Source organism: Grus americana, chromosome 6 (assembly GCF_028858705.1).
Source record: "Grus americana isolate bGruAme1 chromosome 6, bGruAme1.mat, whole genome shotgun sequence".
Taxonomy (NCBI): domain Eukaryota; kingdom Metazoa; phylum Chordata; class Aves; order Gruiformes; family Gruidae; genus Grus; species Grus americana.
The window spans coordinates 24377764-24402500 of record NC_072857.1 but is presented as its reverse complement, the minus strand read 5'-3'; the positions used below and the strand labels follow the sequence as shown (position 1 = coordinate 24402500).

General features: G+C 44.6%; 1 protein-coding gene and 1 long non-coding RNA gene across 5 annotated transcripts in view; one reads left to right on the top strand and one right to left on the bottom strand.

The window, feature by feature from the left end:
- The window catches only part of CHN1 (chimerin 1), a 103998-nt gene that overhangs the window by 64109 nt on the left and 15152 nt on the right, over positions 1-24737 (top strand). For 2 of the 3 annotated variants that reach the window (XM_054829766.1, XM_054829767.1), the window contains exons 8-9: positions 9508-9585; positions 22250-22334. In XM_054829766.1, the coding sequence (XP_054685741.1) occupies positions 9508-9585; positions 22250-22334 (163 nt within the window). Of the gene's footprint in view, positions 1-8475; positions 8647-9507; positions 9586-22249; positions 22335-24737 lie in introns of those variants that run through there. The other variant, XM_054829768.1, reaches the window with a different exon arrangement.
- On the bottom strand, positions 1951-8684 carry LOC129207937 (uncharacterized). Of its 2 annotated transcripts, none has more exons than XR_008577615.1 (3): positions 8568-8676; positions 3892-4037; positions 1951-2061 (listed from the first exon to the last, which is right to left on the bottom strand). It is a non-coding gene; the product is annotated as an uncharacterized LOC129207937 (long non-coding RNA). The 2 variants fall into 2 exon arrangements; XR_008577616.1 differs by lacking the exons at positions 1951-2061; positions 3892-4037 and adding exons at positions 7006-7128; positions 7212-7294 and having other exon boundaries at positions 8568-8684.

The window sequence follows — 24737 nt, the reverse complement described above, 5'->3', positions numbered from 1 at the left end:
ATAAAATGAACGTAGACCTCGACCCACAGCGCTGGTGCAGCTATGCCCATGGACACACGTGCACCTAGAAAACTAGTAATCGAGGTCTGCGAGGAGTGCCGATGGACACTGGGGCTTACCCCGTTTTGTAATTTTTCTGTAGTGAGGTGGTCCATAAGCAGGTTTTCACCGTTACAAATTTTGCAAGAATGTTGCATGTCCATGTCACAACTCTAGTATTCCTTCAGGTTAAAAATTGTTTCACCTTGATTCGTGGGATTGCATCAAGTGATAATTAAGGAAGGATTAGGAGACTTTGCACTCTCAGTCTTATTTATGCAAAATAAGTATGATTATGGACTGAAAGTATGTTGAAGAAAGAAATTGTGACAGCACATGTATCATAGCAACACAGCTTATTCAGGAAGAAGTGGATGGATTCAAAATAGAGGTTGTGCCAAAGGAGCAGGTGTAGTCTGAAATACAAAGAGTGTTTAGAAATTAATGAGCTGCAGTTTTCAATTATAACATACACTGAATTACTCTAAATTGAATTACTGTGTAGAACAAAAAAGTCTAATATTAGAGGCATTAGACTGCCAGACAAGACTAATGTGAAATGAATATTATACATTAGGTAAGAAAATATTAATGAGACATAAAAAGACATTTCCATACTGCTTGCCCATGTTATACCAGTATCTAAAGCTCCTATTCCATGAGGAATAAATTTTAAAAATTCTAATAAATGTAATGATAGAAAGACCTTGTGGTTTACATGATTGTCACTATCCATAAGTCTATGCATTTTCAGTTACAAAAAGATACAGAGGTTCTTTGTAAAAAGTGTTTTTAACAATGCCATTCTGAAATGGATATCATAAAGGAAGTGTTCTAAATTATTTATTTCATAAAGTTTGGCCACCATCAACATTTCCTTACTAGGGGACACGTAAGATTCCTCCTCAAAGACTATAGTTAAGCTTTTTGATGAGCCTTCTGTTTTTCTCTTATTTTTCTTTTTTTTTTTAATCTTTCCTCAATTTGAGGAAATTCTTATAATAGTGTGGGTCAGATGAGAACTAAACTATCACCAGTTGCCTTTGGTTTCAGAAGATTAGTCTAACGGCCTGTTTTCTCTTATGACACTTAAATGTAGTATATTAGTAACAAAGAATATTTGCCAAAAGAGTTGCGTTCATGCAGCTGCCGATGTGCATTACATTTTGACTGCTATCACTCCTATAGAGCCCATTGTCTTGTGGCACTTATAAATGACTTTTAAGGTCTTTTTGGAATACAGTCTGCCTTGACGTGTCACAAGTCAAGAGGCTTTTGCTGGAGTGACCCCTCGCTGCAGTGAACGTCAGCTGTGGCACAGCTCCCTGCAGGCCAGCGAGGAGACACGCCACAGACCAGGGGAGGGAAGAAAATATGATGCTGATTAAATGGGAGCAAGATGGAGAAGCTGCCGAGGAGCAGCCTCTGCGTGTTGCTGGCCAGCGTGAGGGTCACTCCCTTCGGCGGAGCTCCTTGCTTGCTCCATCAACTCCTTTTCCCCTTGGGGCTCAGCTGCAAGGCAGAGCTCTCTAGCCCTGATTTAGCAATGCCTACTGCTGTAATGGTTGGTTAAACCATGTGAGCAGTCTTCCCAGCCCCTCTGCTCCTGCCTTTCCTGAGGAGAGGAGTTCCTGGCACAGGCGGCTGCTTACTCACCATTTAGCTTATCGCCTCCGTGGGCCAAGCTCCTGGCAGGAGGAGAGGAAAATAGGATGGACCAAAACCAAAGCTACGAAGGATGGAAGGGTGGATGGAAAGGACTGAAAGCAAAGTTGTAAAGGACTTACTTATCTGAAGGATTTACTTGAGACAAATTCTGCTGTTTATTGATGCTTCTCTCCTTGCTTGTGCAGCTACCTTGCATGCTCTCCCTGGGAACAGTGATGCTGCCAGCCCCGAGGTATCCTCTGTGCTCTGCCAGCTTCTGGTCTCCTCCTCTACTTCCCAAGTTTGGCTGCAGTTGGCCCCCTTTTAAGGCAGCTTGTTTCCCCAAGGAAAGAATGAGGTTGTGATAACGAGGTGCTGCAAAGCAAGGAGAGAATCACTGAGGCTGACACCTCAGCTTGAACTCGCGGTCATGGGGAACTGCTTTCCTCACCACAGTCAGAGTTAGGAGCGAAAAGAGCTCGTTTCCTAGCTTTATGGGTAGCTTTTATCATGGTGTTTGATTGGCGCATCCTGCCTCAGTGTCACACAGCTTGGTAGGAGCTCTGCTTTTTGTCGAGCAGTCATAGCCTGCCCCTTGCGAGCAGGCTGGTAGTCTCTGTCTTTAAGGGAAGGGCTGGAGCAGTTGGTTATTTTAAGAGGCAGCCGGGGCCATGGGGATGTCCTGCGTCGGTGTCTGTAGGGAAGAGCCCTGTGACTTTGGCCAGCTCGGGACCAAACCATGACAAGGCAGGAGCCCCGGGAGATGGGCAGGACTGCACCGTCTCACCCAAAACATGACCCTGTGAAGAAGCATGTTGTAATTTATACAGCATAAAAGAAGTCGTAGCTATTGCTGGTAAAACCCAGCTTAGCAGCATTATTGATTGCAACATCCACATCCCTGCCTGCGTGCATTCTCACGTGCCCACGTACACCCCTGTAGTGGTATTTGTACCTATGCAGTGTGAGCTAAACCCCCAGAATTACCCCCCTTACTTACGTGGACACAGTGGGCCAGTTACTGATCTCACTAAAAGCTAAGTCACTTGATGTTAGCAAAGTCCTCCGGAACCAGACCAAAAGCAGAACTTGCTACTGGAGGTACTTTGAGATTTTTATTTTATTTTTGCCGCGGCTAGATCCGTGGTTATATACCAAAATAGCCCCCTCCCTCAGAAAAGAAATGCGTTGTTTGCCACTGAAGAGTGCCTTGCTATTGTGCCGCTGTCCAGAACAGCAAATGTTAATTGTTTTTGTCTTGTCAGTTATTGAAAGAGAGGAACAGTCACAGTGGATGCTTTCTGCCAGTGCACAGTTTCGACTTGTCATTTCCAAAGGCCCAAACTGGTAACTGCTTGGAGCAAATCTACAACCCGTCACGCCGCTAGGAACAAAATAAGCCAGCTGACCTAGATCCGAATCAGCTGCAGTGACCGGTAGGTTATAGGACTAAAGCTACAGAAAAACAACTTTTCTGTTGGCTTCCCCTAAGATCTCTCTGGATTTTTTTATGAGTATGCTCCCGTCTTATGAAAACAAGGGTACTTCAGGGTATTTCCAGTAAGCACATCAGTGCGAACGTAAAATCTTCCCAAATAATGTTAGTACACTCTAATTGTATTGCACAATACAGTACCAAATGAACTCACTTTTTATGCAGTAATTTCTAGCTGCAATATTGGGCAATATTTTTTCCATAATTTAAACTTTGGTTTAGATATTTATTTTTTTAATTTAAGAATCATACTTTAAAGCAAGCCAACACTTTTGACTTAATTTGTTTAATTAAAGTTTTAATTAAAACTTTTTTATAAACTTATCTTTAAATTCTATGTATAAAAATGTTCATTACCTGCTGTGGAAATCACATACACTTTTATCAGGAATAAAAATTCAAATATATAAATAGCTATTTCTTTCGATTTTACAATAGGTGTTTCACTAGGGAGGTGGGATGGTCTGATTTAATTAGAAGCCAGGCCATTTGGAAAATTTTGCTACAGAAAATAGAACTTTTCTCAGCAGTAAGTTTTCATCATTCAACCATGTCTTCAACCCGAACTCCCCTGTGGGTAACTGCGGACTCAAAGCGGGGTTGTGTGTTGCCTGAGGATCCCAGTGTACTTTGAGCGCTGCGGGAGCCTGGTGCTGTCCATCTGCCAGGTATATGTGGCCGTGTTGGAACGGCAGCAAGAGAAGTCTTACCCTGGTGGCTGAGACTGCGTGATGGTCCTTCCTGTCCAGCTCCTCAAATGTCAACTTTCAGGTTGAACTTTTCCTTGAATAGCATTCCTACCCTCCCGCTCACACCATCTATCTGTGGGCAGAGGCTATGCCTGGCATCAGCATGTCTACAAGTGAAGGAAATGAAATAATGAAAACAGCTTATCACAGATTTTAAATAAAAAGTAAAATTTTGGGCTCCCCTTCCCCCCTTGGAACAAATCTCTGAAAGATATGACTGGGAAAATTATATTTAGCATGGAGCAAGCCTCTACCGAGAACTGCATTGAGGAAATTGGGCTCAGTTTCACAATCTGACTGATGAGCTCTTGAAAATCGTGTACTGAGCCCATAAAATACGCTCATAAAGTGTTCAGGCAAGTAAGGATTTTTCTGAGCGTATATATTTGGCTAAGTTAGCTATACAGTGAAACAGAACACGTCAAAACATACAGTGGCTAAACACATAGCAACCCAAATATCTTGTTTCTTGAGATATGTACAATAGGGCATCATCTCTGATTTTTAAAAAAAATGTGTGCAATATAACTGCTGGTTATTATTATTATTAAAATACATTCCTAAGAGGGAAGGCATCGTATTATAGATGAAGTCTGAAACAATAAAGGCATATTTAGTCATAACAACATGAAAATACCATATGAGAATTAAAAGCCAGCAGTGCATTCCGGAGACTGAAGAAAACACGATACTGTGTTTGAGAGAGGAGCCAGGTGGTCATGAAACTGAACACTACATCGGATTGGAAACGCACGTGGGCTTCAGGAGGTCTGATCAAGTCTAATCTGAGCATTTTAGGACTTGTGAGTTTAACCTGACTCTTGCATTTTCTGTTTTGATGGGTGTTTTTTTTTTCTGAAGTGATTTTGGTTTATTACTCGACAAATGGGAAGTGCATCGACATGCCTTTTTAAAAAGATAATTTGTCCAATGTTGACGGAATTGTGTGACTGGATTAAACTTACATAATGTGTCTTTCAGAGAGTGACTAATTGCAATTTTCTGAAAGCCGTGGATGACTTTAAAATCAATTCTGTGGAGTCTTCATAATAAGACTGATTGTGAGATTAGTACCAGAAACTATGCATACATTATCCAGCTAACACTGAGAGCAAATAGCGCTCAGGAAAACAGCTGTTTCTCCCACACCCTGAAGGACTGCTCCAGAGGAGAGTAAGGACCTAGACTGAACCGGTCTTTTGGTTGAGGTTTTAGAACAAATGAGAACATTTGAAATAACAGGTTACAGTCTTTTTTGTCTTTCCCCCCCCGCCTTTAGTCCATATGTACAATGTAGAACCTCTAAACAGATGTCTTGGTTTAAAGGCTGTCATGTTGCTGGGTTTGGTTTTTTAGTGCTCTTTTAAGTCACTAAAATGTACAGGACTGAGAGGCTGCTCTGGTTGCGTGCTCTGTGGAGAGGTTGCTCGGCTATTACTGCCAGTCATTCCATTTTCAGTTCACCTCAATCCTGTGAAATCATGTCCTTAAATTAAATTTAAAAAAGACAGCTCTGCAGTTTCCTTCCTCCTGGAGTCTGCATGGCATATTGCTCCCTACACATGCAATGATTGCAAATGTCTCTCACAAACAATTAATAAAAAAATAAAATCAAGCCTTTACTTAGAAAAGTGGAAGGGAGAAGACTTTCCTCCTCTACTTTTCTACCTCTATTTCATCCAGTATGTAGCAGACAGTATCTAATAATTGTCCCCATTAAGGTAGATTCCAGACAGAGCGAGTTATAACAGTTGGAAAATGAAAGGGCTATGGAGAGGAGACTTTGCCGGCGGGTGGGAGTGCAGGAGCCACTGGTGGAGAGCAGGGATTGAATCAAGAGCCAGCTGAGGGTGCAGAAAAAGAGCAGGACATGCAGGCTGGGAATAGAGACAGCATAGAGCGCCCGGAGCAGGAGAGCGCATCGGGAGAGAACGGCTTCCTGCAGGATTTGAGATGACCCCCCAGGTCCATGACTTCATTTGTTTGTTCTCGGGGATGGTGACTCATCTCTGCAATGACTAGGGCTACCTGAGGACAATGGCTTGCTCTCTTTTACTTTATTATCTCACGTACTGATAAGCTAAAAATCTGGACCTGCCCGATGACCCAAACTGCAGTCAGGAAGGTGTACACAACAAATGTCATTCTTCGTTTTGGTTTTTCTGTGTTAAAACGTGCACTAGCTTGCAATGCCAAGTTCTCAAAGTTAGGCAATGGCAGAAGAATGAGCGTATGCATTATAGAATTATGTTATCTGAAAGCAGTTATATGAATTTTAATTAGAACACTACTTTTTGGTGGGGAAACGTATGTAAGAAACAGATAACGTTTGTAATTTTTCAGTTGCTAGTTTTATGACTTTAACTTTCAGTTGAGGTTTCTGGTGTGCGCAACTATAGTATGTATAGCACATGTGAGGGACTGTAAGTGTAGGTAGACCTATATTTGTAAACAGCAGAAAATGCTTTGCACTGAACAACGGTAAGCTGATTTATGTAAAACCAATAAGCAGTCTGAGTTAGATTACTGTAACACAAAGTAATGTTAGAATTAAAATTCATAATCTTATAACTACTTTCCAGATTACAATGTGTTTTCATAATTACAGCCATGAGACAGGACCTTTCCCTGTTGGGTAGTTTTGCTTACCTTTTTATTGGCATTCTTAAGATTTAATTTTCCAGGGTCCAGAGATCGGTTTCTACTAACGTGACTCTAAAGTGCAATTGAAAGTAAATCAGTTCTTCAGAATTAGGAAAAAAGCTGACAATTAAGGAATAAGTATGTCAAAAAACAAGTATGTGCTCTACCAACGATTGAAGGGAAAACTCAGAATGCTTTATCTTGCTGCTTAAGTGGAATTATACAAAATAATAAGAGTTGGTTTGGATAGTAAATGTACTCTTGAAAATTGCTGGGTTATTTCCAACAAATTCAATTTTCAAAGAGTTCATTTCCTAATATGATATTTTAATGATCTTTTTTTTTTTTACTTTTAAAAAATAAGAGGAATTTGGGTTCCATGGAAGCGTGTAGTGAACTGACATTTCCAGAACTCCACAATTTGCTTCTTGAGCCTGTTGTCACTCAAAGTTGTTTGGAGAGGATGACTCCTCTGGGGCAGGTTTAGGTCCATCTTGTTCCATGAGGACTCTTATCTGAAATAGTCCTTGGGAATGAAACCGTGAGTGGCTTTAGCTAGAAAGAAAGGAGAGAATGAGCTCAAAAGCCTAACTTCACACAGATGAGGTGGTCAGGTCTTTCCATCTCTTACTCCTCACCTCATTTTTCTTCATCTCCCATTGCTGTGGAGTGTTAGACTTAGAAGGATGCGCAGAAAAATGCGGGAGGGCTATTTATTCACCTACAGCAGAAATGAGCAGTTAAAAGCAAGACAGGCAGATTGAGATAGCCTTTGGAACAGTATTTCTCGATAGGGTGGTTCAACCAGCCTCCTGTTTGTGTTGAAACTGGGAACTGAGCCAGATACTCCTAAGGCCCCTGTATGAGCCACTAATGCCCGACAGATTCGTTCTGTGTGATCTATAGCCAGTGTTTTGATTATTAGCTATTAACGTGCATTGCAGATTAGCGGTTGGTGAAGCATGTATGTTAATCCTTAATCTCTGCACCCTGACCCTATACTGAAACCCAGCTGATTCCTAAACCCTGTAGAGAAGGTAGCAGTGGCCATGCAAGGGAACGGAGCAGGGGCTCATGGTGAGCATTGCTCTCAGCTGTACTGGCAGGATTGAGCTAAATGGTAACGCTGTGATCCAGCTGCAAAACACACACCAATTCCACCCAGAAGACTGCGACAAACTGTGCTTGTCTTTGGTTGTTACTGAGTCATGAGAGATAAAAATACCTTTGCTGCAGAAGGCGAGCGGTTGTGATGCTGCAGCCTGTGGCAAGGGGAGGGCTGTGCTCTGGCTGCCTGCACAGGCAGGCTCTGCACAAGGAAAGGTCCTCTGTGCCCTCACTGCCAGGGTGGTGGTCAGCCCCACGGTGTAAATCACTGCTGTAGCAAGCCAGACCTAAGGTCTGGTTTTGCGGTCTCTGACAAAGACTGTTCACAAATGCTTAGAGAGCACCAGAAGAAAAAGGACAGGAGTTGAGTGGCCATCGTGGTGTCCCCTCCCAGGACAGCGTGCAGCTGAAGGGAGCCTCCCTCAGCTGGGCTGCCGGAGGGACCAGCTCCGGTGGATGTGATCCTTTGTCAGCCCCTTACACTTGGACTCCGCTGCATCTTGTGGCAATGCTTTACTGATGCTGGTGTGAAATACTGTTTCCTTTGGCTTGTGCGAGGGGTAGCCAAGGACCAGATTGTCCTATGCACGTTTCATCGTCAGTCGCATCAGTCCAAAGAGAAGGTTTCAAGACTACGTGTCACTCCCCTTCTGTTAACGTTCATAAATCCCTAGTGAGAGGCACCACAGTAATTCAGGGTTCAGGTCTTTGGTGGAACGAGTGGCGTGGTGAACTTTTGGTAGCGCTTGTGTTCACACCACTACTAGATGAGGCTGATATGTGATCTGAGTTTGACGAGCCCCTTTGTCTATGAAAAGCCTTGAAAAATGTAATTTTAGAGGAAGAGTGACGAGCATCAACAGTTGCATTAACTGCTCCAGCCTTACCTCCTGGTGCCCAACTCACGTCAGGCGGGGGGTCGGGGAGAGCCGCTTTCTGCCACGTCCCGTGGGGTCGCTGCTCGCTGTGCGCATCTGAGGGTGCCCCGACGCCCCCCGCACGCCCCAAGGGCGAAGCGATGCCGCGTTGTAGGGGTGCGCGACTCGCCCCTCGCTGACAGCCTTCCTGCTGGCCCTACGCCCGCCGCGGACGGGGAGCAGCGCTGCCCGCTTCGCCGGGGCTTCATTGGCCGCGGCCGCCGGGGGGCCCCGGGGCCGCCCCCGCCCGGCCCCCGCCCCGGGGGCGGTGCCGCTCCGCACCGCCTCGCTCCGCTCCGCGCAGCGTCGCCCCCCGACACGGGCAGCGGGGAGGGAGAGAGGGAGGGAAGGAGGGAGGGAGGGAAGGAGGGAGGGAGGGAGGGAGGGAAGGAGGCAGGCGGGCGGGCGGGCGGGCGCCGAGGCGTGCGTCCCCGCACCCCCGCCGCCGGCCGCTGATGGAGGGAGAGGCTGCGGGCTGCGCCCCCCCGCCGCTGGCCGCCCGCTGCCGCACATGCCCGGCCCGCCGGCCGCCCACCGGCAGGCCTGAACCCAGAGTGAAGGGCAGCCCGAGCGCCGAGTGAGCCGCGCCGTGAACCAGTGCCCTGCCATGGCCGCGCCGCCCGTCGCGGCAGTTTAGGTTCCCGAAATGGTCCTTTTCGGTTTTTCGAACCGAGTCTGATACACGCAGGGCGCAGATCGGTCCGGGGGGCTGCTCCTCCTTCCCGTCAGCTCCAAAATGCCATCCAAAGAGTCCTGGCCAGGGCACAGAGCGAGTAGGTCTGCGGTGCACAACTCGAAGCAGGAGAGCCGTCAACAAGATTTATTGATAGCAGCCTTGGGGATGAAGCTCGGTACTCAGAAGTCGTCTGTGACAATCTGGCAACCTCTTAAACTCTTTGCTTATTCACAGTTGACATCGCTTGTCAGGAGAGCGACTCTGAAAGAAAACGAACATATTCCAAAATATGAGAAGATTCACAACTTCAAGGTAAGAAATTATGCTGCTTACTTCTTTCTAAGGCACGGGGGCTATAGTTTTTATTTTAAAATGGGTCTGGTATTGCAAGGAAATAATATATATGCAAACTATGACTTTCTGGGAGCTTAAATGTTTCGATTTAATCTCGTTGCCGGCTAAATCAATTAGACATCTTTAGAATCTATCAGCAGAAGAAAAAGGATTTTGCTGTTGACTGCTTGCGTGCATGTATTTGTTTCAATAATATTTGCCATTTCTAGGTTATTTCTTTTATTTAGAATCGGTTTATACCGAGAGAGATGCTAAAGGTGAGAAAAACTGGCAAAGTTTTCTTTCAATTCAAATGAATGTAGTTCAGTTTTACTTATGAGGATATGATGCTGAAAAAAATCTTTTAGATCTGTGATTAGAGGATTAAACTGATCTTATCGCAGTTTGTCGCTGGTAAATAGCTTTGGAGGTAAGAAGCATGTTCTACTGCATCTGGATTGAGCAGATGGTCTGTGTTTCCCCTGGTTTCTGGCTTTTCTCCTGTGTTAATGAATTGAGTGTGTTGAAAGCAGCATGGCTTATACCATTGGCTGTTGGGGCTGCTGGCACTAGCAACTACCTTGTATTTTAATAAAATTTACTTAGTCGTCTATGTAATTTGTAATTATTGTTTTAATTATTTTGAATAAACAATGCTCTTTGGTAAGAGACACATGTCAATACAACATATGCGTGTTTTGTGTCTGTATCTGTAATAAGCGTCCAGTAAGGATTTATTAACTTAACCTTTTGGCGGTCAAATGCATTGGATAATAGGCAGTCTTTAGTTGTGAGACTAAGTGAATGATGTTATACTGAATTCCTGTAGATGACGGCACAAACTTCATATATAGTACCTGAAGCCCAGATTTTATTTTTAATGTATGGGTTTTTTTCCACTGTGTAGCTTTTGCTTTTATTTATTTTAGAAGGGGAAATCATTAAATAATACAGGTATCTGATGATATAAGCATCTGTTAATGGTCTCTTCAGTTTTGATTTCCATCACATGCGTACGCCTGTGTGAATGTACACAGGCGTGCGCATGTATATTTACGTATCGTCCATCTGATTTTATTTAAACCGCCTTCTGGCTTTTGAGTTCGGGTAATCACTCAAATTCGAAACTTTGCGTGATAAGGATGTTTTGTTTGACCTGAGTTCTTCAATAAAGCATGAATTTGAAAACCATGTACAAAATGTTATATATAAAAGTGTTTCATATGAATGCTTAACATAACATAATCCTGCTGGCTGTCAGTTAAATGCAGAGCATTTTTTCACAGGCTCCTGAGGTGTCCTAGAGATCTGAAATGTCTTGCAACTTACATTTGTTCCTTAGAGTTTGAAGATAATTCTTGCAGATGCCAGCAGATAGCGATTTTCCATGTACTACAGTGTGTGTAGGATAATACATATTTAATCTTGCGCACATCTGTGTTCCTTAGTCACTTTAACAGCCTGAAATACATCTGTTTTGAAAATAATTCGATAACCTGATTTGCATTCATTTGGGTTGGTTTGTTTGTTTTTCTTCCAGAAACTGTTTCTGGAAAGTTTGGAAGCTATGAGTTTTCCAGTCTTTTTTCAAAAACAAACTGTGTGTCTGATCCAAGGTCATAGCTACAGCACAAACTTTCCACCCAGATTGTTTTCTTTATAATAGTTGTACTGTAGTTCCTTTATACATACAGTTGCCAGAAAAATATATACCTTGAGAAGTAACTCTTTTTCTCAAGTCAGTGAAATGGAGTCACCTTACGCAGATAATTTTTGCTATAAAAAGTAGAAGGGAACAGACCCCTTACCCCTTCAAGGGTGTGCAGCAACCAACGTACCCGCTGAAGGAATGCTGCTGGCGTTCACGAGCTGTAAATGTGGCCGCTGTCCCATTTGAAAAAAAGCAAACAACAATGTAAGCCCTTCATAATTATTACGTTATGGATCTGAAATGAATGGCCGTCGTTAGCTCATGCGCTTCTCTCCTTTATCATTCCTTGCGCCTGTCAAATTTTTCTTCTCGCGTGTATAGACGTCATCATTTCAAATGTCTGCAGAAGTCTAGGTTGCCTGCCAAGCAGCAAATGTGCCACCCATGTGGGAAGGAAGGAAATGGCAGTCCCAGAGTCTTGGACCTAGACTTTTGAAACAAAGCAAGAAAAAACAACCCAGAAATGAAATAAATTTATCTAGTTCAGCTAACCAACAGTGACTGCTGTCCCCAGAGGCTCCACCAGCAAAAAGGAGGACGCACGCTGCTTTGTACCTCTGCAGCTTATCTTCTCTTCGTTATACAGGCACTAGGCAACAGATGGGTACCCCTAACCCTTTCCCGCTGCTGCTTTGATCAGTCACGTCGCTAGTCACAGGAGTGAAGGGGTCTCAGAAATCCTTTTATACTGGAAATGCTGTAATGTCCCAGCAGAGGGAGGAGAAGCGGAGAATGGTTAATGCACAACAACTAGCGCTGTGGTCTCGGAGAAGGGAAGAAGACAGCAGCAACTGCTCCGGAGGCGGGCTGGGGTCAGCAAGTGCCCGAGAGGCTTGGCCACAGGTTAGGAGACCTCAGTTCTCCCTCTGCCCCTGCACCTCCTGTCCCTGCGGGGTGGGTAGGGGGGACGCAGGTGGAGTTTGGACCCTCTGGCTCTGTTGCCTCCAGCAAAGCTCAGGTAGAGGAACACAGTGGCGGAGGAGCAGTGTAGTCATGGTCCTCACAGGAGTGCAGATGCCTGCCGAAGGGGTCAACACAAAAGCTGCTTTTAACTCTTAAATCATTGAGAGGTCTCCTGAATAAATCCATTAATCTATGTTTTGCTCCGAGGGTTGTTTGAAAGAAGAATGTAAAGACAGTTCTGCTAGGAGTGCTGACACGGGTGGGGTTTTGAAAGGTTTTAATCTTATTTAAATCTGCTGGAATGTGAGTTGTCTCCTGCCTGAAGTGAGCAGGCTGGCCAGCCGGGGTGACGGGGAGCTCTGCGGGCAGAGCTGGCCAGTAATCACCTCCAGCTCCGTAATAATCTCCTGACTGGGGAGGTCTGGGCTCTCATGAGCTCATCTCAAATGCAAATACAGACTGGCTGAATTCTCTTAAATTAATCTCCATAAGTAAAGACAGGGATGATGATTTATAAATGTCAGATCTGACTGAGTTTTTAATGCCTGTTCCTCAGGATAAGAGCTAAGTATTAAAAATATTTGGGCTTTTTCTAATTTATAAAAAGTTTTCAATTAATATTTCTGTGTTCTCTTTAATATAAAAGATTCATTTTCTATTATTTCTAATATATCAGCTAAAAGAGATCTACATTGTGTGACACAACATTTTATTTAGCTCTAATTGAATAATGGGACTTGAAGGTGAGCTGTGACTTGATTGGGTCCGTCTATTTGTGTACTTGATTTCTTTTGCTTTCCTTCTGTATACTCTGCTTTTCTGAAATCCAGCACACCGAATGAGATCTCTTGTAAAATGAATCATCAGACCAAGTCAGGACAATCCCTTCACCATCCTCAAAATTTCAGCCCCACCTTCTTTAACAGAAAGGCTTTTCCTCTCTTTCAGTGTCTTACCCATTATGGGGAAGAAATCTCCCCACACTGGTACACACGTATCTATATGGACACGTACGTGTGGTGGATATCAAGTTTGTCCTTCCATCCAGTGTAGGTGAACAATAGCACCTTCTATTTGGAACCTCTGAGAGATCTGTGGGGTGCTCTTTGAAGTGCTGAAAGGAGCATAGCTGAAGCCAGTGGTGTTATTTTCTTACAAAAAGAAGCTTTATCGTAGCCGGGGAATCGGAGTTGCATTTAAGGTTACCCTGTCTCTTCTCTGTCTGGTGAGGCAGTCTTTGTTAGGAAACTAAACGCATAGGATTCTCCTTGCTTGGTCCTCCAGACTTTCCCTCTCTGCATCTCCTCATCTCTCCATCTCCCCCCTACATCCCATAGTTTTTTTCTGTTAAAAAAAAAAAAAAAAAAAGAAGATATGCCCAGTGAGGTGCCTTCTGACCTGAGTCCATCCCTACCCAACATGGAACATGTTCTGCACCTCCTCCCCACCTGGTGCCGTGCTTTGGACTTGGGCACTGACCTCGTTCCTTTGCCTGCCGTTTGCGTGGGGTTGGAGGAAATAGTAAAACCATGCTCGAAAAATGTTAATGGTGAAGAGGCTAGTCAGGGAAGATGAGCATTAGCTGGGAGTTATGGGATGATAGCTTAAAAGGAGGAGGAAAGAGAAAATTTGGGATTAACAGCAAGAAATCTCCTGGGTAGTGTGAAACTTGTTAGTCAGAGCAATAACTGCCCCATCGCTAAGCAAATTTAAAATAAGCCTGGACAAAACACCTTAAAGGTCTTTGCTCCCCTCCGGCTTGTGTGACTCATGGGCCCTGGGGAATTTTTCGCTGCCTTGGCTGATTACAGGTATTCCTTCAGACACCTCTGGCTCCTGATGACTTGAGCCGGCGGAGCACTCTGCAGGTGTTTCGTAACTGCGGATAGTGCAAGGCGTAAAACCACTCTTGTGCCCAGGTTAGTGCTGTGCTGCTTCGCTGAAGCAGGACGGTGTCTGCGCCTGTCAGAGCTGGACTGAAATCTGTGTTTCCATGCATCATTTTCCCTAGGATACTGTCTCATTTCTCTCTTGCTCTTCACAAAATAGACATGTCTCCAGAAGGCTATTTTTTGCTATCTTTCTGTGCAGTATTTGGTACTGTCATGCTGTTTCTTAGTCACTATCTTACTAATGCCTGAGACGGCACAGTCAATTAATTCTAATAAATAACAGTTGCAAGGCTGCTTGATGAATGGGTGAGCGTTCAGAACATAATTCCCGTTCAAGCCAACACTTCTTCCAGAGAGCAGAGATGTTTTTCCACGGTTGCTTAAGCCAAGTCAGCAGAGATGCTGATGAGTCTTGTTTGTTGAGATTCCTCATCTCCCTCCTCGACTGAAGCAACATCCTGGCTTTCTCTTTGAGGGTGACCCATTTGAATTGCCAAACGGGGAGCTCCAGAGCAGAGACAGCGTGCTTTCCCAGAAGTAACTGGGGGTAGAATATGGCCTTAAATGTGCACAAAAAGTGAAGGCGCAGGTGAGGACCAGTCTCTACTGGAAAGGCTTTGCCAGTACAGACAGACTCAAGCATCACTTCAATGGAGAGACTGCTGATTTTAACTGGAGTTACTCTGCCAGTGAAATTTGTACTGCTTCCTTGAAAGAAGTAAGCTAACCTGGCCCTGGCCCAGATTCTGCCCGTGTAATTGCATCTGTGCTAGGTGCTTCACTAGTGTAAAAAGTCACAGCAATCGCTTCCACGTCAAATCTTGTTAGTGTGACAAGAGCTGCTCGGCAAAGCCGTGCCTACACACTGGGAAACAGGGTGATGGGAAGTGCAGAAGAAATGCTGCGAAAAGACCTGAAACTATAACAAACTCTTACTATATTAAGCAGAGCCATTTTTCTGTGACTTCTAACATGAACTCGTTTCTGTTTCTGATCTTCTGAAAACTGGGGCAGATGCCCATTTGGGGTAAAGTGGTCTAGCTCCGCTGAAAAGAGGATGCTGATTTTTTATTAGGTACGGACCTGGCACTGAAGATATTTTCAAAACATCTTTTAAGTGAGGCACTGCACTCAAATGAATATTCAAAAGCGAGCTGGGTGCCTCTAGCACAGTCCCCAGGGAGAGTCTCTGCATGTTCTCACAGATAAGAAAACCTCAGGAAATTTGATGTTTCGTTTGGACTCCTACTACTTGAGGGGAAAAAAATGTTCAAAGGCAGGGAGAATATCTGGAGAAAAACTTCCACGAAACTTCTGAGAAGACCTCATCAGCTCTATGTTGTTTCTTCTGAAACTCGTAGTGTATTATAAGACAGTTAAAGCCAGAAAAGCTTTTAGGCATTGATGGATTTTTAGTCTCCTAAGGTATTTATTTAATGTTACTTTTACTTTTTTACTTTTTTTGGAAAAGCCTGGGCTTTTCCAAAGCAGATTCCAAATAGCACAATATTATTTAACCCTTTCTGGTTTCTTAGTGCTAGTCCCTGAATTCAAGGGTTGCCTCTGTTTAAAAAAAAAAAAAAAAAAAAAAGCCTTTTTTCTAAATCCTTAATTTATTTAAGCTGTAATTCCTTCCTACCACACCAGTAGTTTTATTAGTCCCCAGATGTGGATCCTGCGAGTCTTCCATGTGCACAGGCCCGGGAACGGAGCAGCTCGTGCCTGTGGCGATGCCAGGAAGCATTCTGCTGGGGAGGGCTGGGAGTTTCCCTCAAGGAGCACGTAGCGCTTGTCGTGCTCTCTCATCATCAACAGCTTTTCCTCCAAATTAGCCTTAGCATCATTGCAAAAGCTTTTCTGTAGGAATCTCTTAGGGTTTTGTATTCTATTTACATCATTACATATAGCATACGTGGTATGTATATACTTACAATTTTAATTCTAGGGATTTTAGTCAATTTTCACCTCTAGTTTCAGAATTTTTTGCATGGGTACAGGTCTCGAGTAACTTGGGCCTGGAATGAAATGGACAATGTTCCAGTTTCCAGATACCGATGTAAAGAAAACCTGCTATTCCATCCTGAAAGAAAGGTGGCCACTTTCATTGAATTTACAAGCAAAAAAAGCCAACAACCTGCTATTCCTCAGGTTTTTTGCTGTGGCTCTCACAGAGCATGACCTAACTGCACTTTCCAGTTGTTCCCATCTCTGCTGACATGATCAGTGCAAACCAGACAGTGAAACAAGACATGACAGCGCTTCTGGCCCCAAGTGGGGGAGGACCTGGAGGAAGGTTTGCCTGCTCAACGTGCATGTCAGCGTACCCACTGGCGATAACGATGCTATTTATACTCCACACTCCGAACCAGAGCGTTCAGCCAGCATCTCTCCTCTCAAGAGCTGCTGGACAAAGTTGTCAGGGCGATCCCAGGCTGGCTCCCCACGGTTAACACCCCAGCTGGTCTAGGCAAAGTCAGCTCTCGTTTCAGAGAAGGTTTGTTCCAATGGTCTCAGTTACTGTCACTTCTGTTACACCTTCGCAGGAAAGCAATTATCTTGCAGATACAGCTCTGCCGCGTGGGTTGTCATGGCAGTCTTTTCGCTTCTCAGATTACTCATAAGCAGCAATATTTGCTTCACAGGAGGAATATCATGTGCTGGAATGTTGGGAGTGCTTGAGACCCTTGTTTTAGAGGCACTAGCTAATCATCGTAATATATGCAAGGATTAAATTGAAGCATTGCCCAAACTGATAGTTGAGTCGATTGACTTTCTCACTGATACCTCTTCCGTACTCTTCACATCCAGGCAATCTCTGCCTGGAGCAGGGATGGATGAAAAGGGCATGCCTGTTGGCTGCCAGCATGGGTACGCTCAGTGCCTGATAAAATCAACTGTGACAAGGAAGACAGACATTAATAATACCAGCTGAGTTCATCGTTTTAATTAAGACTTACGATGTCTCCCATATCCAATTAAAAGCTTGGTAGAGTCCCAACAGGCGGAATTCAGTTGATGGAATTGCAGATCAGCTAGGACCACGGAGCTGCCAGCCTTCATCAGCAGTGTCCCGCCATCCTTGGGAATTTGTTTGAAAGCCAGTATAGCCAGCAGAAGTGTACCTTTGGAGCACCGCGCAGTACAAAGCTCCGATGCGTGCCATTTATTCAGGCCCTGGTCAGCTTGGTCTCCTCCCCGAGCACCGACAAGGTTTCTACCCAGAGCATGGGACTCTGGTAGCCCGAGAGGGTAGAGCTGCAACGGTTTTTCCCATCCTTTTCCTAGTTGTTGTATTTCATCCCAGCACAGATGGTAATGCCTGGATTTTCCAAAACCTTTATTCAGCAGTTCAGCGTGGAGGGCCATGGAAGAGGTGCTCTGTACAGAGCAGGGTCCCGATGGGCAGGTGTTCAGGGAGACCACAGCAGCAGCTTCTTTGCAACGGAAGACTTTTTTGTATGCTGTCACAAGGACTTTTGTTTTCTGTGTTCAGCGTTGATTTTGCATAACCATAGTTCGTCAGATTCAGCCCTGCTTTCTTCCCAGCGGTGGCTTTGCTAAAGCTCTGCCGGTCCATCGTGTTCTCTCATGTCACGTTTGCGCAGCACTTTGCTGATACTTCTCAGTCTCTTCCTCCCTTCCCTTGACAAGTAATGTAATGTAAGGCTCCCGGCTACGAATACTAATTATCTGCTGGCTCATTCTTGGTTTTCAGATAGCAATCAAGGCTAGCTGAACAATTGCCTAGTAAAAACCAAAAGTGTAAAAAATAAGTGGAGTTACAAGATACATGGGTAACTAACTTCAGCAATGACCTTTACAGAGCCTGAGAAATAGCGGTGAGAGATCTGCTTGACGAGTTCACAGCTGTGGTATAATCTGGTGTCACAGCCACAGAATCATTTTTTGTTTGGTTCTCCTAAAACTTTGTCTCCCTTTCTAAGAAATAATTTAATTAAATGCAAAACAAAAATAAATTCTGTAACACTTACAGTTATTAATAATAGGAGGTAAGCTCTTTTTAAGAAAATGTCTTTCAAGCCTAAGCAAAAATCTGTCCTCCTACGTAAGACCCCAGTAGTTAAATGTTTATTATACCTTGCTGATGATGTGGATGATGTTCAAAATAGAAATGCCTAGGTGTAAGCCCAATGTGAGACTCTCCTCTTACCTCAGACTTGCAGGACAGCTTAGTAATAGGATTTTATCTAGTTTTTGAAGCAAGTATTTTCCTTTAAAATTATCTAGATTTTTCTTTTAAATTGAGTATTTCCCCTGGAATTTAGAAATTAAGATGAAAACCAGTTTATCTTGCTTTCCCCCTCACCCATTTTCCACGTTCTTAAAAAATCACTCACAGTTGAAGCCTTATGGAAAGAGAGGGAAAAAGATTTTTTTGGGGCGGGAGTGAGAATGGAAGGGTTGGGAGATATAAAGCCACAGTTGGCAATCCTGCTCTCTCACATTTTATAAGACAGTACAATCTGCATATGGCAGATGCTCTTTTTATAAGGGGAAACAAACCCCTTGTAATTTAAGTCAGGATCTCTGGGATTCTGCTGGGTGTGTTTTCAGAAATTTTTCTGGAAAGCATATTTTAGTTTTGAAAACAAGCAAGTTGCTTGGCAGATTCTTAGAATTGGGAATTAAATATAAAAATCAGAATGCTATATTAAACAGTGTCATGTAATAAATGCAGTATTGTTTGCAGGTGCTGGCTCTTGAACTAGCAAAGGGATGCAAACGTGTTTCTTTTTAGGATGCTGCCAGGTCTCACTCTGCACGATCAAACAGGATTAGAGGCTGCGCTGACCACAGAAGACCAATTTTTCGCTATTTTCTGGCATCACTTACTGTGTCTGGTTTCATTTCCAGAGATGGTGTGTATTCAGACCAGCACAGGGTTAGACGTCCAGTTCCACTCCGCGGTAGTGGGAAGATGGATGCTCCAGCACCGCCGAGCTCTGGGAAAGGACAGCACCGCTTAGAAACCCCAAAAGGGGCTTCAGAGCTGATCCGGCGGGGTTGTGTACATTGGGTCTGGAAGGACGTTACGGCCTTGGGGCCTCCTAATCAGTATGGCCAGAGAACCTCCCTATTGCACGTCAGATAAAGCACGAAGCAAGGTAGAGCACTACGGAACATAGAAAAACCTGCCCTCAGCTTCTAATCTGTTTTGAATTTGCAGTCAGAGTAATGGATAAGAAAGAGTAATGTGGATGGGGCAGTGTAAAGCTAAGCAGGCTCTGGATAAATGTTCCAACAGAGAAGTTAATTTCTTAACCGATGATACGGAAAGGCATTTCAGTATTTGGATGAAGCCTGGATGCTCGGGACGAGAGAACAGCACTAATGATGCTGAGACAATGATCCTGAAGGGCAAAGTCAGTCTTGATCTTGTGAAGGGTGACCGATACGTGCAGTGCTGGTAGGGCAGAGGAAAGCCTGTTCTGTCCTTGTCATTTTTAAGTTGCTAATGAGTCATGTAAACTTGTCTGAGGGATGAGCTGAGAGCCAGGAGAACGTCAGGGGAACTGGCTGTAGTAGAAAGGTAATTTTTTTGTATCTAGGTGGATAATTATTATTAGAAACATAAAAGAAACTGGGCACATAAAAAAATAAATATCATAATAATAAAATAAAAATGAAGGGAGGTTGAAGGTTGGAATGGCAGATTTGGGATGCGGTAGACCCTGTAGAAGAGTTCCTTGGGAGAGTCAGGAGGAGGTGGAAACATGCAGACGATGGTGGGGAGCAAGATGCCAAGGAGGAGGAGTGTTCACTGCTAAACCAACAGCCAGTTAGAGATTGGGCGGCTGAGGTTTAGTGAGCATCAGGGCTGAGGACGGCCCTGGAGAGGCCAGGAAGGGACCCCAGCACCAGGGAAAGCATTAGAAACACTTCAGCAAATGTCACGTTTGGCGAGTTTGATGAATTGAGATCAGCAAGCAGAGAAGCACAGGATAGCATCATCCTTTTTATTTAGCAAGAAATATTTATGTGTCAGATTTTGTTCTTGTTCTGCCTAAAGAAAGAAATTAAAATGTCAGCATTTCAAGGAACAAGACAAAATTCCCCCTTCTTTACAATCAAGAATGCAAAAAAAAAAAAAAACCACCACACATTTTCATCCAAAACTGAACAGGATTCTGAAAAAAAATGAATTTTTGCTCAAACTTTTGAACTGTCACCTTTGTTTCAATTTTCCTCAATGGGAATTTTGAGAAATATTTTAAATAAGGTTTTTTTGGGAGAATGTTCCTTTGACCAAAAAAAAAATGGTGACTGAAAGGGAAGTTTTTTTCCCCTGAAAATGTTCTGTTAGTCCTGCAGGGATTAAAGCACATCATTTTGCTTGAAGATAGCAGAATGTGCTTATTCTGGGAAGGGAACACTGCCAAAGACCTGGGAAAAAAGCCCCAAAAAACCAAAAGCAAGGCTGAGGAAGAAGGCCAAGAGGATGTGAGTAGTGCAGGTGGGTAACAGAAAGGAAGGTGTGAAAAATCTCTTTGTGGTGAGAGGAGAAAAGAAAATGGAGATTACAGCTGCCGACAGTCTTGTCATCATTTGCTTTATAGAAGCCAGCTGGAGCTGGAGGGAGGAGGGGGCTGGTGGAGCACCTCGCACCTCCAAAAGGCCTGTGGGAGTGGGTGCGGAGGGCAGCTGGCAGGGCCGGGGGGAGGCAGGCGGGCTCTGCCAGCGCTGCGGGAGCACGACGCTTCGCACCGTTACGCTTCCTCCAGAGATGCTCAGCAGCGTAGGGCTAGAGGCGATTATCAGCCTAGCTTAGCGCAGACACACACGTGAATTCAGGAGTAACTTTCCAAACCAATACGGGAATCGACCTTACTGCTGTTTCGTGGGCAGCAAGTGCCCGGGAGGCTGCAGGCCTTCCCGTAGCCAAAACCAACATGTGCTCTGAGTCGCTGGGTGTTGCTCTGGGTCTGAGGTACGTGTTGCCTGGGATCCAGCCGCTAGTTAAATCAGCGGCGCGGGGGATGCTCCCCACCTCAGTCAGGCCGCTTCACGTTTTGCTGTTTATAACCAGAGCGGCGCGCGGATGTCAGGCACGCGCCGTTCAGCCAGCTCCCTCTCTCTTCTGCTCCGTGCCGATCCGACCGGGCAGTGCACGTGCGTGAGGTTACTGCCTGCTCTGCTACCCGCTCAGCAACTCTGGAGAACCCAGTGATTTAAGCCTAAAGCATTTTTACTACATTTCACTGCAAATTTCATTTCTTTATGATCAGCGGTTACTGATTTTTTTTGTCAGCCTGTCTGTTCTAAATAGAGGCTCGAAGCCTTTTACGCTGGCTAAGGAAGTAATGATTTTCTCTGCAAAGAATCCTGTGGTTTCCTACAGCAGGAACTTTATCGGAGTAAAATCAGAAGCAGCTAATGGTGGCTGCAGGATTTGTAACAAGCATGTGAGCCGGGATCGAAAGCAGCATTGGGGTTTTTCTTCCTTAGCTTTCAATTTTTCCCTGGTTCAGTGGATTTTTGTTTCCATTTACTGGATTCATTTGGATTTTCAATATGTAGCATTAATCTGAAGAGAATAATTTCCTTTTAGAGTTACTCTGAACTGAAAAGCCCCTACGTGCGTTTGCAGCATTTCTGTGCAGCACTGGTATTTTCGCCTGGCAGGACTCCCTCCGCCCAAGGCGAAATCTTGCAGCCCCCTACGCATTTCACACAGTGCCTTACAAAGGGGAGGGCAGAGCAGAAGACATGTTGAATTGAGAGCTGAACTCTTGCACGGTCACTGCAAAAGCCTCGTCTCGTGGCTAAAATCGCCCTCGGACAGAGGGATGCCGAGAGGCAGGAGAAGGGCCGCGACCTGCCATGGCTCCTGTGCCCCGCGTGGTCTGAGAGCGGAACCCCCCAGACCTGGTTCTGCGGCTCCGGACGGCTCGGGATGGAGAGCTCACGCTTCCCGTAGGGCTGCAAGAGTCTTGGCAGTTAAATCTTTCTTACGTTTCTTTCTTCCTTTCCTGCGGTGATAAAGGGAAGCTTCCAGCGACCGCACGTGGTGCCTTCGAAGAAGAGGAGTTCTGCCTTGTTTAGACACGTTGCTATTGACGTCTGTGAAATAGTTGGGTCATTTTCCGTAATTTTCCTTTCTGCTGCTGTCTTCCAGGTGCACACGTTCAGGGGCCCGCACTGGTGTGAATACTGCGCCAACTTTATGTGGGGCCTCATTGCTCAGGGAGTAAAATGTGCAGGTAACGGTCATTTCAGTCCTCTTTTCCTGATGCTGTAATTATTTAATGTGCTGCCTGCTCCACTGTCACGCCGCGCGGCAAGGGTCTGATCTGACCCCTGTTAAAATCGCAGGAGGGAACGTGTCCGCTCTGCTGCTGATGGTTTCAGGTACCTGTCTCGGTAACGTCACTGCAGCGGTGCAGAGCACCTCTCCAGCGCGCGCAGAGGGGAAATGGTAATTGTCATGAAGGGATTTATTCCCCCCCCTCCCCTTTCAGAGTGGAGGAGACAATAGGTGGATGTGGTGTTAGCTTTATTTCTTTTATAACACACTGGTAGGTGTGAGACACTCACTGAGGTCTCCGTGTGCCAGGTGGGCGATCAGCAAATTTCACATTGCTGCCATGAAAACAGGTATTCCGGTTAATTTTACGGATAATTCTATGATTCTATAAGCCAGCAGACTCCCCACGTGCCATAGACCCTAAGTCATATCTTCTTCTTGCAAACTTAAAGTGAGAAAAGGGATGATGAGTAAGGGATGCGTACTGAACCGTTACATAAACATTCAGGTGCTGGTAGAAACGTATTACACGCGTGGGTGTCAGTGCAGGCATTTCTGGGATAAAGCCTCTCTGAAGTAAAACAGTTTGACAGTTTTACTGATACGATTCTTCTGAAAAGAAAGGACAGCTTTTTTTCAAAGGAAAAAAAAAAAAGGATCAAAATGATCAAAATAGTTTACTGTATTTTAAAAGTATTTTATGACATTCTAGCAAGCAACCACATTTATAAAACTGGTGCAAAGAAATGTTGATGCATGAAGACCTGTGTATGTTGCCCTGGAAACTGAATTTTCAAGCTAATTTAAGAAAATCTGCTCTGTCTAAAGCTTTCTGAAATCTTGTCTCAAGCAAATAAGAGGGCTTTTTATCACAGAACTGCAAAAAATGTAAAACTTGCAATAATTTATAGCCAAATGTGATTGAAATATTTTAAAATCCTTCCCTCGTAATTATTTGAATGCAATATTCTGTCATTATCAGTAGACTCTGCACTGACCGGGATGTATTGGAGAGTGCAGCTCTGTTTTAAGTAAGGATCATGTTAAAATGGCGTTTCTTTTCTCAGTATTTTCCCCCTAAGTATTTGGGGTTGCAGCCACATCCTTCACTTATGAATGCAGATTGTTGGTACTTTTTACTGCTGTTGATTTTGCACAGGGTGTACAGTGCTAGAAGAGAGAGGGGAAGCCCGATTCTGTTCTTGAGTTGGTTTCTGATTAAAGGAGTCATTTTTTTGATGGCATGTGAGCCAGTAAGTGTGCCATCATCTTCCTCCTCGCCTGAAGTAGATGCCTCAGCTTGGGCATTTAGGAGAAATACCAAGTATTTTTCAGATTTACGTTAAGTAACTTTGATCCAGAAAATCAGTGAAAACGAGCAGTGTGAAGGCTTGCAATGCTGCATATCGCTGTAGAATGAACAAATACTACTGCTTTTAGAATTAAACCCAAAGCGCTTATGATTTTATACTGCCTTTTTTTTTTTTTTTAAACAAAAGTACAGCTGATTTTCTGGGTTTATGCAGATTTTTTTGTAAATTATGAGTTTCCAAAAGCTTCCAAAGTCTGGTTTTCTTTCCTCCTTATGAAGATGGTAATAAGCGTACTGCCTGGTTCCTTTTTCCCTCCTTGCAGAATAGAGGAACATATGTGTATTAGATGACTTCATAGGTTTAGAAACTATAATTAGGGCTTTCTATCTTGTGTAAGGTTTCATATCGGTGTTGGTAGCTTCCAGTAATTTCGATGATCTTATTTATATTTTAAAATGCCATGCTGTACGACCGCACTTGCTGAAGCATCAGCGAGGCACTGGGGCAGGGGGAGGCTGAGATTTTTCGGCACAACCAGGCGAGTTGCCGATGGGGCGCGAGGAGGAGCAGGAGGGGAGCAGGAGAGGAGCCTGGTGGCGAGGCAGCCAGGCAGCTCTTCCTCAGCCTGGCAGGTCTGGCTGCTGCCCGCGTCCTGCGTGGCTTGGGGTGAGGAGCAGGAGAGTCGGCTGGGCTTTCCCAACGGCGTGGGTTGCAGCCGACCCACCTCGCTTGTCCTCCCCTCACCGTGATGATAGCTGACGGAGAACTAGGGGCTTCCCAGATCATTTTATTCTCATAAACTTCATAGAAATCAGCAGCTGGGCAGAGGAGAGGGACTCCAGGCAGAGCCCCGTGGAGGTGGAGATGGCAGGACAGGCTCAGCAGTTCCCCAGTCTGCCTTGTCCGTGCCTCACCTTCAGCAGTGGCTACCTGCTCCCGTCACCTGAGGCTGCACCAGCTGTCGCAGCGAGAAGCTCTGCAGGTCTGGCTGTATCGGAGGAAAGTCAGAGGTGCACAGATAGGTAGTGAGGACCTCTGTAAGCAGT